The sequence below is a fragment of the Marmota monax genome, unplaced genomic scaffold (genome assembly GCF_021218885.2).
Source record: "Marmota monax isolate L192 unplaced genomic scaffold, Marmota_monax_Labrador192_F-V1.1 WCK01_AAM20220418_F8-fsc00156, whole genome shotgun sequence".
Taxonomy (NCBI): domain Eukaryota; kingdom Metazoa; phylum Chordata; class Mammalia; order Rodentia; family Sciuridae; genus Marmota; species Marmota monax.
This window is the reverse complement of record NW_026694013.1, coordinates 2,347,731-2,365,037: the sequence shown is the minus strand read 5'-3', so window position 1 is coordinate 2,365,037 and position 17,307 is coordinate 2,347,731. Positions and strand designations below refer to the sequence as shown.

Here is a 17,307-nt window from a genome sequence, read left to right as displayed (position 1 = left end):
AGACCCTTAGCCATGCTAGCGAAGAGAAGAAGAGAGAGAACTCAAATTACTAGCATACGGGATGAAAAAGGCAATATCACAACAGACACTTCAGAAATACAGAAGATAATCAAAAATTATTTTGAATCCTTATACTCCAATAAATTAGAAGATAGTGAAGGCATAGATAAATTTCTTAAGTCATATGATCTGCCCAGATTGAGTCAGGAGGATATAGACAACCTAAACAGACCAATATCAATTGAGGAAATAGAAGAAACCATCAAAAGACTACCAACTAAGAAAAGCCCAGGACCGGATGGGTATACAGCAGAGTTTTACAAAACCTTTAAAGAGGAACTAATACCAATACTTTTGAAGCTACTTCGGGAAATAGAAAAAGAAAAAGAGGGAGAACTTCCAAATTCATTCTACGAGGCAAAACATCACCCTGATACCTAAACCAGACAAAGACACTTCAAAGAAAGAAAACTACAGACCAATATCTCTAATGAACCTAGATGCAAAAATCCTCAATAAAATTCTGGCCACTCGGATACAAAAACATCAAAAAAATTGTGCACCATGATCAAGTAGGATTCATCCCTGGGATGCAAGGCTGGTTCAATATACGGAAATCAATAAATGTTATTCACCACATCAATAGACTTAAAAATAAGAATCATATGATCATCTCGATAGATGCGGAAAAAGCATTCGACAAAGTACAGCATCCCTTTATGTTCAAAACTCTAGAAAAACTAGGGATAACAGGAACATACCTCAATATTGTAAAAGCAATCTATGCTAAGCCTCAGGCTAGCATCATTCTGAATGGAGAACAATTGAAGGCATTCCCTCTAAAATCTGGAACAAGACAGGGATGCCCTCTCTCACCACTTCTGTTCAACATAGTTCTCGAAACACTGGCCAGAGCAATTAGACAGACAAAAGAAATTAAAGGCATCAAAATAGGAAAAGAAGAACTTAAATTATCACTATTTGCAGATGACATGATTCTATACCTAGCAGACCCAAAAGGGTCTACAAAGAAACTATTAGAGCTAATAAATGAATTCAGCAAAGTGGCAGGATATAAAATCAACACGCATAAATCAAAGGCATTCCTGTATATCAGCGACAAATCCTCTGAAATGGAAATGAGGACAACCACTCCATTCACAATATCTTCAAAAAAAATAAAATAAAAAACTTGGGAATCAACCTAACAAAAGAGGTGAAAGACTTATACAATGAAAACTACAGAACCCTAAAGAGAGAAATAGAAGAAGATCTTAGAAGATCGAAAAATATACCCTGTTCATGGATAGGCAGAACTAACATCATCAAAATGGCGATATTACCAAAAGTTCTCTATAGGTTTAATGCAATGCCAATCAAAATCCCAACGGCATTTCTTGTAGAAATAGAGAAAGCAATCATGAAATTCATATGGAAAAATAAAAGACCCAGAATAGCAAAAACAATGCTAAGCAGGAAGTGTGAATCAGGCGGTATAGCGGCAGACTTCAAACTATACTACAGAGCAATAGTAACAAAAACAGCATGGTACTGGTACCAAAACAGGCGGGTGGACCAATGCTACAGAATAGAGGACACAGAAACCAATCCACAAAACTACAACTACCTTATATTTGATAAAGGGGCTAAAAGCATGCAATGGAGGAAGGATAGCATCTTCAACAAATGGTGCTGGGAAAACTGGAAATCCATATGCAACAAAATGAAACTGAATCCCTTTCTCTCGCCATGCACAAAAGTTAATTCAAAATGGATCAAGGAGCTTGATATCAAATCAGAGACACGCCGTCTGATAGAAGAAAAAGTTGGCTACGATCTACATACTGTGGGGTCGGGCTCCAAATTCCTCAATAGGACACCCATAGCACAAAAGTTAATAACTAGAATCAACAAATGGGACTTACTCAAACTAAAAAGTTTTTTCTCAGCAAAAGATACAATAAGAGAGGTAAATAGAGAGCCTACATCCTGGGAACAAATCTTTACTCCTCACACTTCAGATAGAGCCCTAATATCCAGAGTATACAAAGAACTCAAAAAATTAGACAATAAGAGAACAAACAACCCAATCAACAAATGGGCCAAGGACCTGAACAGACACTTCTCAGAGGAGGACATACAATCAATCAACAAGTACATGAAAAAATGCTCACCATCTCTAGCAGTCAGAGAAATGCAAATCAAAACCACCCTAAGATACCATCTCACTCCAGTAAGATTGGCAGCCATTATGAAGTCAAACAACAACAAGTGCTGGCGAGGATGTGGGGAAAAGGGTACACTTGTACATTGCTGGTGGGACTGCAAATTGGTGCAGCCAATTTGGAAAGCAGTATGGAGATTTCTTGGAAAGCTGGGAATGGAGCCACCATTTGACCCAGCTGTTCCCCTTCTCGGTCTATTCCCTAAAGACCTAAAAAGAGCATGCTACAGGGACACTGCTACATCGATGTTCATAGCAGCACAATTCACAATAGCTAGACTGTGGAACCAACCTAGATGCCCTTCAATGGATGAATGGTTAAAAAAAATGTGGCATTTATACACAATGGAGTACTACTCTGCATTAAAAAATGACAAAATCATAGAATTTACAGGGAAATGGATGGCATTAGAGCAGATTATGCTAAGTGAAGCTAGCCAATCCCTAAAAAACAAATGCCAAATGTCTTCTTTGATATAAGGAGAGTAACTAAGAACAGAGTAGGGTCGAAGAGCATGAGAAGAAGATTAACATTAAACAGGGATGAGAGGTGGGAGGGAAAGGGAGAGAGAAGGGAATTTGCATGGAAATGGAAGGAGACCCTCAGAGTTATACAAAAGTACATACAAGAGGAAGTGAGGGGAAGGGGAAAAATAATACAAGGGGGACAAACGAATGTCAGTAGAGGGGGCAGAGAGAGAAGAGGGGAGGGGAGGGGAGGAGAGGGGGGATAGTAGAGGATAGGAAAGGCAGCAGAACACAACAGACACTAGTATGGCAATATGTAAATCAATGGATGTGTAACTGATGTGATTCTGCAATCTGTATATGGGGTAAAAATGGAAGCTCATAACCCACTTGAATCAAATTGTGAAATATGATATATCAAGAACTATGTAATGTTTTGAACAGCCAACAATAAAAAAATTTAAAAAAAAATATATGTTTAAAAATTTAGTTTCTGCCATTATTTTTGTAGTACAATGTAATTTTTAAAATAAGGAAAACACGCCAGGCATGATGGCATATGCCTGTAGTCCAGCAACTTGGGAGGCTGAGGCAGGAGGATCACAAGTGCAAAGCCAGCCTCAGCAATTTAGCAAGGCACTAAGCAACTTACTGAGACCCTGTCTCAAAATAAAAATAGTAAAAAGGGCTGAGGATGTGGCTCAGTGGTTAAGTGCCACTGGGTTCAATCCCTGGTATCAAAGGAAAAAAAAAAAAAAGAAGAAGGAGGAGGAAAATAAGATCTTGAGAACTTTTGCCCAACAGAAAATCCATAGGTGGGCTGTAGTCTCCAGGCAATGTCTATGACATACCATAATCACTGTTTTCAGGGTATGATCAATTTGAAGTGTAAGTAGAAGTTAATATATAAAGCATGTATGCATATTAAAATAATTTTTATTATTTACTAGTAAGTGTAAAAGCTACCATTAATTTCAAAAAAATAAAGCATAGGGCTGGGGATGTGGCTCAAGTGGTAGCGCACTCGCCTGGCGTGCGTGTGGCCCGGGTTCGATCCTCAGCACCACATACAAACAAAGATGTTGTGTCCGCCTAAAACTAAAATAAATAAATAAATAAATATTTAAAAAAAAATAAAATAAAGCATATAAAAAAGTCTATGTTCTAAGTCATGAAGCCAGCCACTTTCTATGCATTATCTCTAATTCTAACAGTAACCTTGCAGGTCACCTTATTAGTCTCATTTTTATAGAGTACAGAACTGTCTTTGAGAGAGGTTAAAAAAGTGAGCCAAAGGAACAAAACTAGGATGTGGGTGAACTGTGAATTTAAACTTAGCCAATCCTTTTTTCTATGTAGCTCCTAATAAGGCCCTCAGAACTCATTAAGATGGAATCCTCTTTCTAGAAGAGGCACCATGGACTTGCATAGATGGGGTGCATTTGATGCAGTATGCTATGCTGGGTTCCTGAGTGTTAGCTGTGTGAGTGTAGACAGAACTGTGTAAAGTGAGATAGCTCAGAAATCTGAAGGTGCTGTACCTGGAGCCTGTGCTACCTATACACCTATGTTACTCAAGGAAAACCTGGCATGGGTGCAATAAGCAGCTCAGCTTCAGAGAGACTTTGAGAGCAAAGGTCCCTCAGGGCCACCACTTCCAGCTCCAACTCCACCCCAACCCCAGTGCCATCTGGCTTAGCTGGAAAAGAGGTATTCATTCTCCTCTTCCCCTTCCTGCCACCTGATACCTTTCAAAAATGTTATTTTTTTTCTATTTTCAAATCCTTAGCCCAACTTCCACCACCCTTGTGTTTAGCCTCCAGCACAGTTTCCTCAGGAAATGTTCTCCGCTGCCCCTCCACGACCTGGTGTGTCCATCCTGGGCCTTCCTCAATTGATACTTTCTTGGTTTTCACCTACATGTTTGGCTAGGAATCCCCAGTTGTCCTTTGCTGCAAACCTTTTCCTTGCTTTGGCTCAGCATTTCTCCCCCCTCTGCAGGGCTTCATACCCACATGGCAGACCCGACTGATCCCTCCACACTCCTACCCTGTGAAGTCTCACTGCAGAGATCATCTGATCTTGCTATGGTTCCGCTATGGTTTTCTGTTTGCCTGAGTGACTCCAGAAACATACACTGACATATTGTCTAAGCTAATTTCAGAGGCATGTGATTTGAATGTTGGAGGCATGAATTTATAAACTGCATAATGTCATTGAGGGAACTTGGCTTCATCTCATTGACGTAAGTTCTACAATTTCCATTCTAGAAGAATTCCTTCATTTTCAGAAGGGAAGTAGGCTTGAATAACAATAACTATTATACTAGTAATCATGATGACAGTGATATTATTGATATTATGTAAACTTGTCATCCATATAAGGCCAGGCATTGTGCTTTGTACATATAAACTTATTTAACACCAATGAGACCTTATACGGTATTAACCAAGAACCCCGGCTGTTTGAGTTCTAGTATCACTAAGTCCAGGGAGCCTGGAGACGTAGTTTGGTGGTAGAACACATGCTAGGCTTGCACAAGGCCCTGAGATTACCAAAAAGAACAACTCCCAGCACAAACCATAGAAATTATTGTACAGTAACTAGTGAGGTACCATATATTTCTATATACCTTGTAGTTCAGGAAAATAAATAATCCAGTTGCAACAAAATTTTACCAAACCATAGACCCAGACTACAACTATCTCCATCAGAAGAGTAGAGGAAAAGAAGAGGGAGAAGGTATAGAGGAGGGACAGGGGACACATTGGGAATGATATTGGCCAAAGTATGTTGTTATACTGTGTGCATGAACAAATACATAACAACAAATCCCACCATTATGTATAACTATAATACACCAATTTAAAAATATGGAAAAAATAGTAAAAATGTTAACATTTTAAATATCAAATTTCTATTAATTTTCAAAGAAACATTTTTAAATTTAAAAAAAATAAGAAAAAAAAAACATTTCCGTCCCTACACCAATTTTGTGTTACTTTTCAGAGCATCACTATCTGTGGAAGAGTCATGAATTTTCACAACTTACTAAACTGGAAACTTCTGGGTGTTTTCCTTCTTTTACATGATATGTTTCAATGAAATTTTAACAGCTGTGCTAGGTTAGTAGCAACCTGTGAATTGAAACATCTGCCTGAAAATGGCTATTCAGTCAATAGATATAAAAACTCCAACTAGCCAGCATTATGTGATTGATCAACAATTGGCAATTGTATGGAATTTTTATGTTAGGAATATCAATGAAAGTACACAAAATAAGGGCCACCCCAACCAGATTCAAAACATCCTAATCCCTTTTGTAAATTTTAAAAATCTGCAAGAGAAATGCTATTTATGCTCAGGGTTTATGAACTAGCTCGTTTTTACATATGGATACAAATATTAACACTACACATCATCTCTATCTGACATGGAATTGCTAGAATGTCCAGAGGAGAGACTCACCTCTGTAGGATGAAAAATACACTGCTGATATGGTAAATTGGTTTTATAATGTGATCTTTATGCAGATTAGACACAGTTATTTTTGACCATGACTGTACAAAATTCAAGGGTTTGAGACAAAGGCCTTCTCATAATATGATTATTAATAGGTTTCCTGGATATAAGGAATTCCTGACCATCTGCTCCCAGAATGCAGTCAGTTTAGAGATGTCCGGGCCTCTGTGAACTAGGAGTCAGTCTATTTGACAGGGGAGGGCAAGACAATGACTCAAGTCTGATCACGTCTGGAGGAGCTATTTGAGATCCACAATTAGAGTAACAGCAGTATTTTGCAAGGAATTTCCTCAGGTAGCATTACAGATTTACTATTACAAGCATCTGTCTTCCTAAACTCATAACAGAGAAAATAAATAAAACCTAGCTTCACCCTGATTCACTCCATCAGTCTCCTGAGAAATTTTTTTATTTCCTGTGTAAGAGCCTAGATCTGTGTTCTTTACTGAATAGGTGAGTTAAGGATGTAGAAAATGGCAGAATTGATGGTAAAATTAATACAACTACATCACTTGCTCAAGGTTGTATTTTTCAATACTGTAACTAAAACAGGAGTCATAAGCATTGCTTCAGAATTAGAAGTTTTGAGCCCAGAATCCCCTTCGCCTATGTCCTCATGGTCCTCAGCTCTTTGATGATAGAAATGGGCCTTGAACCGTTTTCTGCCAATCAGATTGTGGCTGCACATTAGAATCACCTGGAAGGTTAAAAAGGAAACTACTGTTTTGATTCAATTGGTCTTAGGTAGAAGCCCAGTCACTGATATGTTTCATAATGCTCCCAGGTGTTTTAAATTCATAGTCAGAATTAAGATCCACAAATGCAACAGATTTTATTAAAATATATATGAGTTTCTAGAGCTTACATTTAAATGTATGTCAGCCGATAAAGCTGATGTCTTTAACAGGGAATATTATGGAAAAACCTCAGGCAAAATGTTGACAGTTGGTTATATATGTGAAAATTCTTTGTAAATTATGAAGTGCTCAACAAATATGAGGTGTTTTATTATCACAATAAATGCTTCTTGAGAGTTCTATTAAAAGTGGCTTTGGAATGAGTAGCCTTGGTTTAACCTTAGGAGATTGTAGCTTAACAGTATGCAATGGAATAGGTAGTCATTTGTTTCTAGTAAATATGGTTTATGAGGAGCAACAGTAATTATGGTCACCTTGTAAACCAAACAACCTGATACAGAGGTATAGGTTGCAGGCAGTCAGGGGTTAATTGCAGGTAGCTGCAAGTACAATACAAGTTAAAAGACAGATTTCTGGCTCTAATTGCTAAGCACTCCTACGCAGAGAGAAGCTAAAACTCATATAACCAAAGGTCACTTATGAATTTCAAGTAGAGCTGAGGCCCCACATGTGTCCTGGTCAAAAATCGTCAATTATACTGAATTTACATTTTAGGACTATCAAAGAAAATAGGCAAAATACCATTTAATTAATTTCATTATGCATTTGGCAACCATCGCAAGGAGCAAATGCTGTCCAAAGAACACAAATAAATGTCCAAAGCACTAGGGAAATCCGAGATGAGAAAAGCAGGAAAACAAGGCCTGCATTCATAAAAACCCACCCTTTTCTTCGGAAATATAATTCAAGCTTGATAAGAAGTACTGTTAGTCAGAACTGTTATCAAACCTGAGGGGGCTGAGGTCAGCGCTATCTGCATTTTGCTGATAAGCAAGGCATCTCTTTCTAACTGTGTTGTGTAGTTTTTTTTTTTTTTTTCCCCAAAGTTCTTTCACCTACATTTTGTCACATGAGCTCAATGACAATATAGGCAGGATAGGTCTTGTCCCTGTTCTGGAAATGAAGAATTTGAGATACAGAGAGATTAGCTGTTTTGTCCAAGATTATACACAGCAAGTAAGGGACAAACTGGGACAGGAGCCCAGGAATCCTGGTTCTTCCCAAGGGGCTACCTCTATTGTCGCTGGGTTGGGCTGTGAGTCATATTATAAAGAGATTTGCCAAAGGGCTCATTTAGAAAGTAACATCAAGGACTTCTGGTACATCAAAGCTAAGATTTGATTTGTAAACAGATTTATAGGTGAGTTATTATCCTGTACATTGTAATGACCATATGCACCACCCCACAGGCTGCTACTTCTTAGTCTTCTTTCTCTAACAGGTTTAACCATCCATATTTCTAATTCACCCCTTCCCTCATTCCCGATCCCCAGAGTCTGTCTGGGACTGCTAAGGTAAAATAGCTTTTCTGCTTTGTTTATCCTAGTATCTAGATGTTCTGAATTAAACTCTCACTCTATTTGTGGTTTGAGTTTCAAACCCCATAAATGAAATCATTTACATCTCTCAGTGAGACCTTTTGCTTCCTGTGGGAGGCAAAGACTTTTTTTTTTTTTTTTTTTTTGATACTGGGGATTGAACTAGGGGAACTATTTCAGTGAGACAGGGTCTCACTAAGTTGTTGAGGCTGGCTTTGAATTTGCCATCTTCCTACTTTGGCCTCCTGAGCTGCTGGGATTACAGGCATGCACCACTGCACCAGGTTGAGGCAAAGACTTTTGATAAGTCTTTTTGACTGGTTTCCCCAAACCCTCCTATTATCAATAAGAAGGCAGCTATTACCCCATTTGCCTGTGAGAAATGGCCTCACCCCTGCCTTCCTTAATCTGACACAAGATTTTGTTGTCGTTGTTGTTGCTGTTTTTTTGCTTTGATTTTTGCATTTATTTTTCACGGGATTGTTTTTAGAGGAGTCTAAATTTTAAAATCTGATGGTGTCCTTCTATTTAGATAAAACACAGATGCATAGGTATGGCCTATTCATTTACCTTCACACCTATTACAGCAATGAGAACATGGAGCAGAAACCCCAAGAACCAAAAGCTGACTCTGTTCTAATACTCTCCAGGCATCCTAGTGCTCTGAGCTACCACACAAGTATAATCCCCCCAAAAGGCTGGTTATCTACAGGAAGCAATAGATACAGGTGAGATTCTGGGGATGGGTGGCCCCAGACATGCACTAGTAGAAACCCTCTGTCTTGGTTAGATACCTCACAAACCATGCTCCCTCCTACCATGTACTTTAATTTGAACAGTTATCTTCATTGTAATTCCCAACTCCTTTGTTAAAGGTGGAATACCACACCAGTTTAGGGTGCTGTCCTTGGAGTCAGACTGCCAGCTTCCCAATTGTACTGTGCAGTTTTTAGGCAAAAAACTCTCTATGCCCACTATAAAGTAGGAATGATAAAAATAGTACTTACTCTGTAATATGATGGTGAGGATTCTACGAGATAATAAATACAAATGCTTAATATAGTGACTGGGACAGGAATGTCCATTGTTAACTTTCATTAGTAAAAATCCAAGTCCTGCACTTCTTTCAAGATCTGAAAATGTCACAACTTCTCTAGCCAGCCTTTCCCAGCTAAGCCATTGTTACATCTCCCAATCCCAAGAAATGTGCCTTGGTTAGCCCAGTCCTGCCATAGTCTGTTATATTACACTGCCAGTCCCCTGGACGTGACTATTCTCAATTAGGCTGTGAACTGTTTAGGAACACACAGAATAATGACTTCTACTTGCCCACCTGCTTCTACCCTCACTTCCTTAAAAAAGTGAGGGCAATTTTTGTACCATTTCCTGTTCTGCCTGGATAGAACTGAAGCGTTCACCTGGCCATACCTTCCATCCAGGTGGACAGACACATTAACAGACTGGTTGAATAGTGTGGAACCAGAGAACAAGCCTGGTGAGCTCGTCTCCCTCAGTCTTGGATTCTTCATTTACCTCCTTTTATTTTTCGAGTATGTATCTATCTTCCCCACTTGATTGTGAACACACCTGGTAACAGAGACCCATTCCTATTCACCTTGGTTTCTACCTTCCTTCCACGGGGTGCCTCCAAGGCTCAGTATTTGCAAGTGCAACGGGATAAGAATGCAGTGTGTGTTCATGATGTCACTTCGCCCCTGACAATCCCTTCCATTATTCAGCTCTCCCTACATTCACAGAAACTCTCACTTCCAAATGCTGGTGAAGATGTGGCGGGAAAGAAACACATTATTGTGGGATTGTAAATTGGCACAGCTACCTTGGAAATCATTATGCAGGTTCCTCAAAGACTATGACTCAAAACAGCATATCACCCAGCTGTACCACTCCTCAGTATTTACCTAGAAGACCTCAAGTCAGCATACTATGGTGATACATGCATACCCATGTGTACAAAAACACAATTCACCATTGCCAAGATATGGAACCAACCTAAGTGTCTATCAACGGATGAATGTGATAGATACACAATGGAGTTTTCTTCAGCCATAAAGAAGAATCAAGTTATGTCATTTACAGGAAAATGGATGGAACCTAAGAGTATTATGTTAAGCAAAATAAGCCAGACTCAGAAAGGCAAGGGTTGTATGCTCTCTCTCATATGTGGAAGCTAGAGAGAAAGGTGGGTGCCCGGGTGTCTCATGAAATTAGAAGAGAGATCAGTACAGCAGAGGAGAGGGACCAGGGGGAGGGAGGAGGGGAAGTTAAATTGAGGGACTGGGGGGTGAAAATGACCAAATTATGTTCTGTTCATGTACAAATATGTCACAATGAATTCCACTATTATGCATAATTATAATGTACCAATAACAGGTTAATTAAAAAAAAGATTCATTTCCAGAGAGATAAGTCACTTAGCAGAAAAGCAGAAATCAGAAGTTCAGTGTTAGCTCTTGAGTTTCAGTGGTTAACACTATTTATGTTTCAGAGCATAACATTTGTGCCAGTAAAAAAAAAAGGGGGGGGGGACTTGGAGGCAGTTTTTCTGTTTTTTCCTAGCTACTTCCAATCTAGATAATCTAGATAATGATTCCAGAGGCTTGGGAGGGTGGAATGAGGGAGGGAAGAGAGGGTGGCAGACATCCATGGAAGTGGACACTGTTTGGAGAGGGCCAAGAAGGTAGCAGGGGGGACGGACAACAGGTTTGGCCCAGCAGAAGCACCAGGGATTCATGGTCTTGGCACAGCTTGGAGGAAAGGGCTATAAGCATTTCTGTAAAGTCAAGCCGGGTCATCGCTTGGGGCTTCCAAGTCTAGGAGTACGAAGGAGTTGAGAGCGAATTCCACCAAGGAGGTGAGCTGTGTGGAGATAACAGCCCCTGAGTGAATCTGGAGGTGAAGGGAGATGGTGTCTCAGTGAGCATCAGTGTGGACAGAGGCTCCCAGCCCCTAGGAAGTTAAAGTTCAGGCACATTCTTGAGGATTACATGCAACCCCAGAAAGGGAGAGATTTTATCCAGAGATATGCGTGTGTAAAGTGATATACCAAGAGAGTCAGGGAGGGCGGGGGCACTTCTCAGACCAGGGCGCTGACCTGATCTAGGTGAAGAGTCTGTGAGGAATGAGTCGGCCTCAGGATTTCTGCAGCATCAATCCCTGATGGCACCCTGGGCTCAGCACAAGCACAGTGAGGGATTCCCACATGAAGCCTCAGGATTTCTGCAGCATCAATCCCTGATAGTAGTCTAAGCTCAGGCATCCTGGGCTCAGCACAAACGCAGTGAAGGATTCCCACAGGAAGCCTCGTTATGGTCCCAGGATGTCTAAGGTGCAGCTGTCATGGCTGCTGTGGTGAAGTAGGTTCCATCACTACTGTGATGATCAAGTGTGTTCATCATGCAACATGCCTAGAAGATGCCAGGCATCTCATAGGTAATCCAAAGAGGTTTATTGAGTTTTGCTAAGGTATAATTGACAAATAAAAATTGCATATATTTATAGTATACAACATGATATATTGATATAGTCTATAAAATGATTAAATCAAGTTAATTAACATGTGAATCACCTCCCAGACTTATTTTTGTGCTGAGAACATTTAAGACCTTCTCTCTTGACTATTTCCAGGTATCCAGTACATTATTATTAACATATCACTTATTCATCCTGCTCAATTAGAACTTTGTACCCAATGACTAATATCCTCCCATTCCCCTCCACTCCCAACACCCCCAGACCCTGACAACCACCACTCTACTCTCTGCTTCTATGAATTTCACTTTTTATATTCCACATATAAGTGAGATCATTCAGTGCCTAGATTATTTCACACAGCATAATGTCCTCTAGGTTCATTCAAGTTGTTGCAAGTGGCAGGATTTCTTTCCTTTTTAAGGCTGAATAGTATTCAGTGTGTGTGTGTGTGTGTGTGTGTGTGTGTGTGTGTGTGTGTGTGTGTGTGTGTCTTAATCCATTTATCCACTGATGGACAGTGAGCTTGATTTTATATCTTGTCTATTGTGAGTAACATTACAATGTGTTCAGATGTCTCTCCAACATACCAATTTCATGTTCCTTGGGTATCTACTCAGAAATGGGATTGCAGGATGATATGTTAGTTAGGGTAGTATTTTTCATTTTCTTGAGGAAACTCCACATTATTTTTCTCCATACTGTTCTCCACAGTGACTGTTCCAATTACATGTCCACCAACAGTGGACAAGGGACCCCTTTACCCGACATCTTGGACATTCAAGAAGTAATACTGAAGTGCCAAGGAGAGGCCCTCGGGTGTGTGATTAGCCAAAGGAATCACTGTAAATTTTACACTCCAAACTTCAGGACCTGTTTACTTTTATGTTAAGCGCTGTTCTAATAGACTTGTTTAGCTGAAGTATAAGCTAAAGCCAGGTTAGAAACAGCAGATTAAAAAAGAGATCAAAAGCTTATGAGTATCATAACGACCAGAAAGCTGTGAAATATGAGTTTGACAGCAGAAGAGATAGAAAAACAATAAACACCAAACACAATGACAGAAGCACATGCTTTCAGGGTTTGTAACATTAGGAAACTCAATCCCAGAAACTTAACCAGGGCATGAGTACCTCCTAGTATTACACAAAATGTAACCACTGATGTTCATATTCATGTCTTTGATTTATCAAGAAAATGTTTCACTAGCACTTTGAGGAGGTAGAAATGTAAGAAAGGCATTTTGAGTGATTTCCATCCAGAATACTTAAAATCACAAAGGAGCTCCATAGAAATTGTAAATCCTCAGGGGTTTTGGACAGTGATAGTTTTATTGATTCGTCTAAATACTTTTTTTTTTATTTTTTGGTTTCCCTGTGCACAATTACACGCCATTTCTTAGTGTCACTTGGTAATGAACAATCCTTATGCTTCTCATTTCACAACCTGAGGTCATGTTGTGAGCCCCACCTTTCCTGTGGCATATGTCATCACTGCTCAGGCTCCCCCCTCGCTTCCCAGCAGACATAAAATCTCTATGACAAATCAAGAACCCAGGGAGAACTCGCAAGCTCCTGAGGTGGGCCTGGACATTCCTGGGGTGGACACACAGGGTCTCATGCCAATGGCGCATGCACCTGGGATACCTCTCTGGATACCTCTCTGCCTCTGCTTCCTTGACAGCAGGCCTAGGTTCCACCCAGCCTCCTTTTTTTTTTAGTAGTTGCTCATGGCAATACAATGATCTTGACATATCATACATTTGATTCAAATGGGGTATGAATTCTCATTTTTCCATGTGTTCAGATTGCAGGATCACATTGGTTATACATCCATGTGTATACATACAGCAATCCTAGTGTCAGTTGTATTCTGCTGCCCTCCCTATCCCCTCCCCTCCCCTCCCCTCCCCTACCATCACTATTCTCTACCCATTCTACTGTGACACTTATCTCTCTTTTTTTTTCTTCCCTTCCCCCTCACACCATCATATATGTATTTTGTGAACCCATGAGGGTCTCCTTCCATCTTCCATGCAATTCCCCTTCTCCCTCCCTTTCCCTCCCTCCTCTTTTCCTTGTTTCGTTGTAATCTTCTTCTCATGCTCTTCGTTCCTACTCTGTTTTGAGTCACCTCCCTTATATTAGAGAAGACATTTGGCATTTGTTTTTTAGGGATTGGCTAACTTCGCTTAGCATAATCTGCTCTAGTGCCATCCACTTCCCTGCAAATGCCATAATTTTGTTACTTTTTAGTGCTGAGTAATATTCCATTGTGTATAAATGCCACATATTTTTTTTTTATCCATTCATCTGTTGAAGGGTATCTGGGTTGGTTCCACAGTCTAACCTCCTTTTCATGGTTCCTCTCTTGCACAGGCACCGCGGGCATGCAGAGCGCATTCACTTTCATGGGGCTGACAGCAAGATCACCGGCATGGGGTAAACATCAACGCCTCTGGAGAACACTGCAGAACTCCAGGACAGCTCATCTTCTAATCTCTGGAAATTACCCTAAGAACTTGAGAAGCTTCTGTTTAGAGCAACAGCCTGCCATCCTGAAACTGGGCTGCTTACGGCAGGCACACTGAGAGAGCATCAACCACACACAAAGAGGGAGAGAGCCAGAGAGAGCCAGAGAGACCCAGAGGTAGGGGAGGAGGGAAACAGACGTGCCAATGTGCTTGCTGTATCTGGGACGCATTTCAGGGTTAAGAACAAAAGCAGAATACCCTCATTTTCCCACAGACTTGTAACCTCCTTTCACTAGCATCTACGCTTACTAAAATTTATGAGGAGGAAAACGGCCACTCTAAATAGGCAACATTTAACTCACGTTTGATAGCAAAGCACAAAAGACAATAGTGTCCTAAAAGAAATCTGTTCCCCACATCAATATGAGGACTGAAATAGCTGTTGATTTCTCATAGGTTTAATGTTCTCCAGGTCCTGCCTGTTGACTCTTTTTAAATCCCTTGATTCATGGCTTTGGAAAAGGGATCCGAGGATTGTGCTTCATTCCATACTCCTCACAGAATTAGTTCTATTAATTTTATTCACTTAATGATCCCTTCTTTCTCCCTTGGTATCATTGGTTCAGCTTCCTAAAGTCATCTGTTTTTGTTTGCTAGTAGTATTTCCCCCTTCCTTTTATTCTAGATGACATCTTCACATTTTGAATGATACAAAACTATAGCTAAAATAATGCACAGGAAAAGCAGGTGGAGAGTGCACATGATATTTCAGATTGTTACATCTTTGTCTCATTTTCCCTTTCCCATCTCACTTTTCTCTTCTCATGTTGTATTTTTTCAAGAAAAAAAAAAGAAAAAGCAAAGATGCTACAGCTCCTCAGGGACAAGTCAATTCAAGATTAATAGTTGCATAACAATCTATAGAAACTAAACTTCATCTGAATTTAAAACTGTAAACTGTTTTGTTTTTTCCCCAAACTAAATTGGTCAGATATGAAAAAAAAGCAATATAAAGCATTCTAACTTTTTATTTGAGCACAGACAACATGTTGGCTAATTTGTATTGATTTTACCTGCTAATTTAGATGCATTCATGATTTTAAAAGCAGATTCCTATAATTTGCTTTTCTATAAAATGTCACCAATGCATTAAATACTTTGAAAACAGTCTTTGTAAATCAATCCACACTTATTAGATTTATTTAAGCGATAACATTAGAATTCCATGCTGAGATTTAATTTGGTTTTAAAATAACTCCCTACATGCAGAACATTTCCAAGGGTGGAGAGGCTAGTTCCCAATTATTTTCATGTCGTCTGTGCCAAATGTGTTTAAATGACTGACTTACCTACAAGCTGTGGGTTGTCTGGAAACTTCTCTGTTTGGTGGGCTGCACACATTTTTACCTATGGCAACATTATAGGGACAAGAAAAAAAGGAAAAATGCAGAATCAAAGCCGAATGAAAAGTAAACAGTCTTACCTTGTTGGTGTCAAAGGTGTTATAAACTTGATCAACATGTTCATTGGCCTTTTGATTCAGACCTTGCAGACCCAAAAGTGCCTTAAATTCATGCAGCGTTTGCAGGCCAGATGGATACTCCATCATAAATGCTCTGTACCACACATAGGGGTCTTGTACAAGAATTCCTGTCTGATCACCAGCTATGGATTCCCCATTCCCCATGGTGATTCGAAATCTCCGGTCTTTTTCTCAAGTTGTTTTCATGTAAGTTCTCTCTTCATTTAGTCTCTCGCTCTTCACTACTGACATATGCTCTTGGAAACTGACATATGCTCTTGGAAAGCTACTCTAAACCTCTTACTAGCTACAGGCTAAATAAGAACAGAAAGCCAGTGAGATTAACTTATCTGTACAGTTTTAAGACTGAGGTCACTCACCTCTGATGGTATTATGCTTACAGCATCCCAGAGGATGGTTTTCTACAAAGAACAAGGGCAATATTTTTTTAGTGAGTGCGATCATTGTCATCTTGTTGGTCATCCACTATGCCTACATTATCAACTAGCACAGTGAGTCCAGGTGAAGGAACTTTTCAGGTGTTTTGAAATAGTAACTTTTCATTGCTATTTTACGGATGTGGAAACTGAGACTTGTGAATCTAAGGAATATTTCAGTGGGTTAGGGGAGGTGGAACAAAGTCTAGCATAGGTTCTAGACATTATCCCATCACTTACTAACTTCATTGAAATATTATCTTCTCAAGTATCGTTCCCCAATCTAAAATTGTAATATGAGTATCTATTTGTTCCTGATAGTCTAAACATAAATTTAGATGAAGAACATTTTTCTCAAGGGAAAATTATACATTTGGAGTATTGTTAAATTAAAAGGAAGTCTATGTATAAGAAAGGAATCATGGCTAGAGAAAATCAGATGATTGGTGGTAAGTCAAGCTGTGGATGTAGTAGCAAGTGGAGTCTGGTCTGAAGATAAAAGAACATACATGGCTGTGTCTTCTGGCTTCCTTTTTTTGTTTGTTTTTGTTTTTCTCTTTGTTCCTCTTTTTTGTCTCTCAAGTCTGTATCTTTGTATGCTTTCTTCCTGCTAGTTTTGTCTCACTTCAGTTCCCAAGCTAATCTAATCTTGTCCTGGCTAAGTCCCAATTGCAAATGGACTTGAGAACCGAGTCAAAGAACCTAAGAGTGTATCCACCGTCCAGTAACGGAAACAAAGCACCTCAAGTGGTCCTCAAGCATCTTGCTATCAATCATATGCAGGATCAGATTCCCAGGTGGAATGCAATTCTGTTAATCCTGAATTCTGGTTACCACCTCCTAACCATAGATGGATCTCTGTGTTAGTCCTGGACTAATTACCTATTTAATAAATCCCCGGTTCCCCAAGAACTGGAACCATTAGACCTGAAATAA

At 39.7% G+C, this 17,307-nt stretch overlaps 1 protein-coding gene across 1 annotated transcript in view; it reads right to left on the bottom strand.

Moving 5' to 3' along the window:
- The window catches only part of Guca1c (guanylate cyclase activator 1C), a 32,547-nt gene extending 16,448 nt beyond the window's left edge, over positions 1-16,099 (bottom strand). Inside the window, 1 exon segment of the mRNA XM_046464059.2 lies at positions 15,896-16,099. Coding sequence (XP_046320015.2) covers positions 15,896-16,099 — 204 coding nt within the window.
- Positions 16,100-17,307: the final 1,208 nt, after the last annotated feature.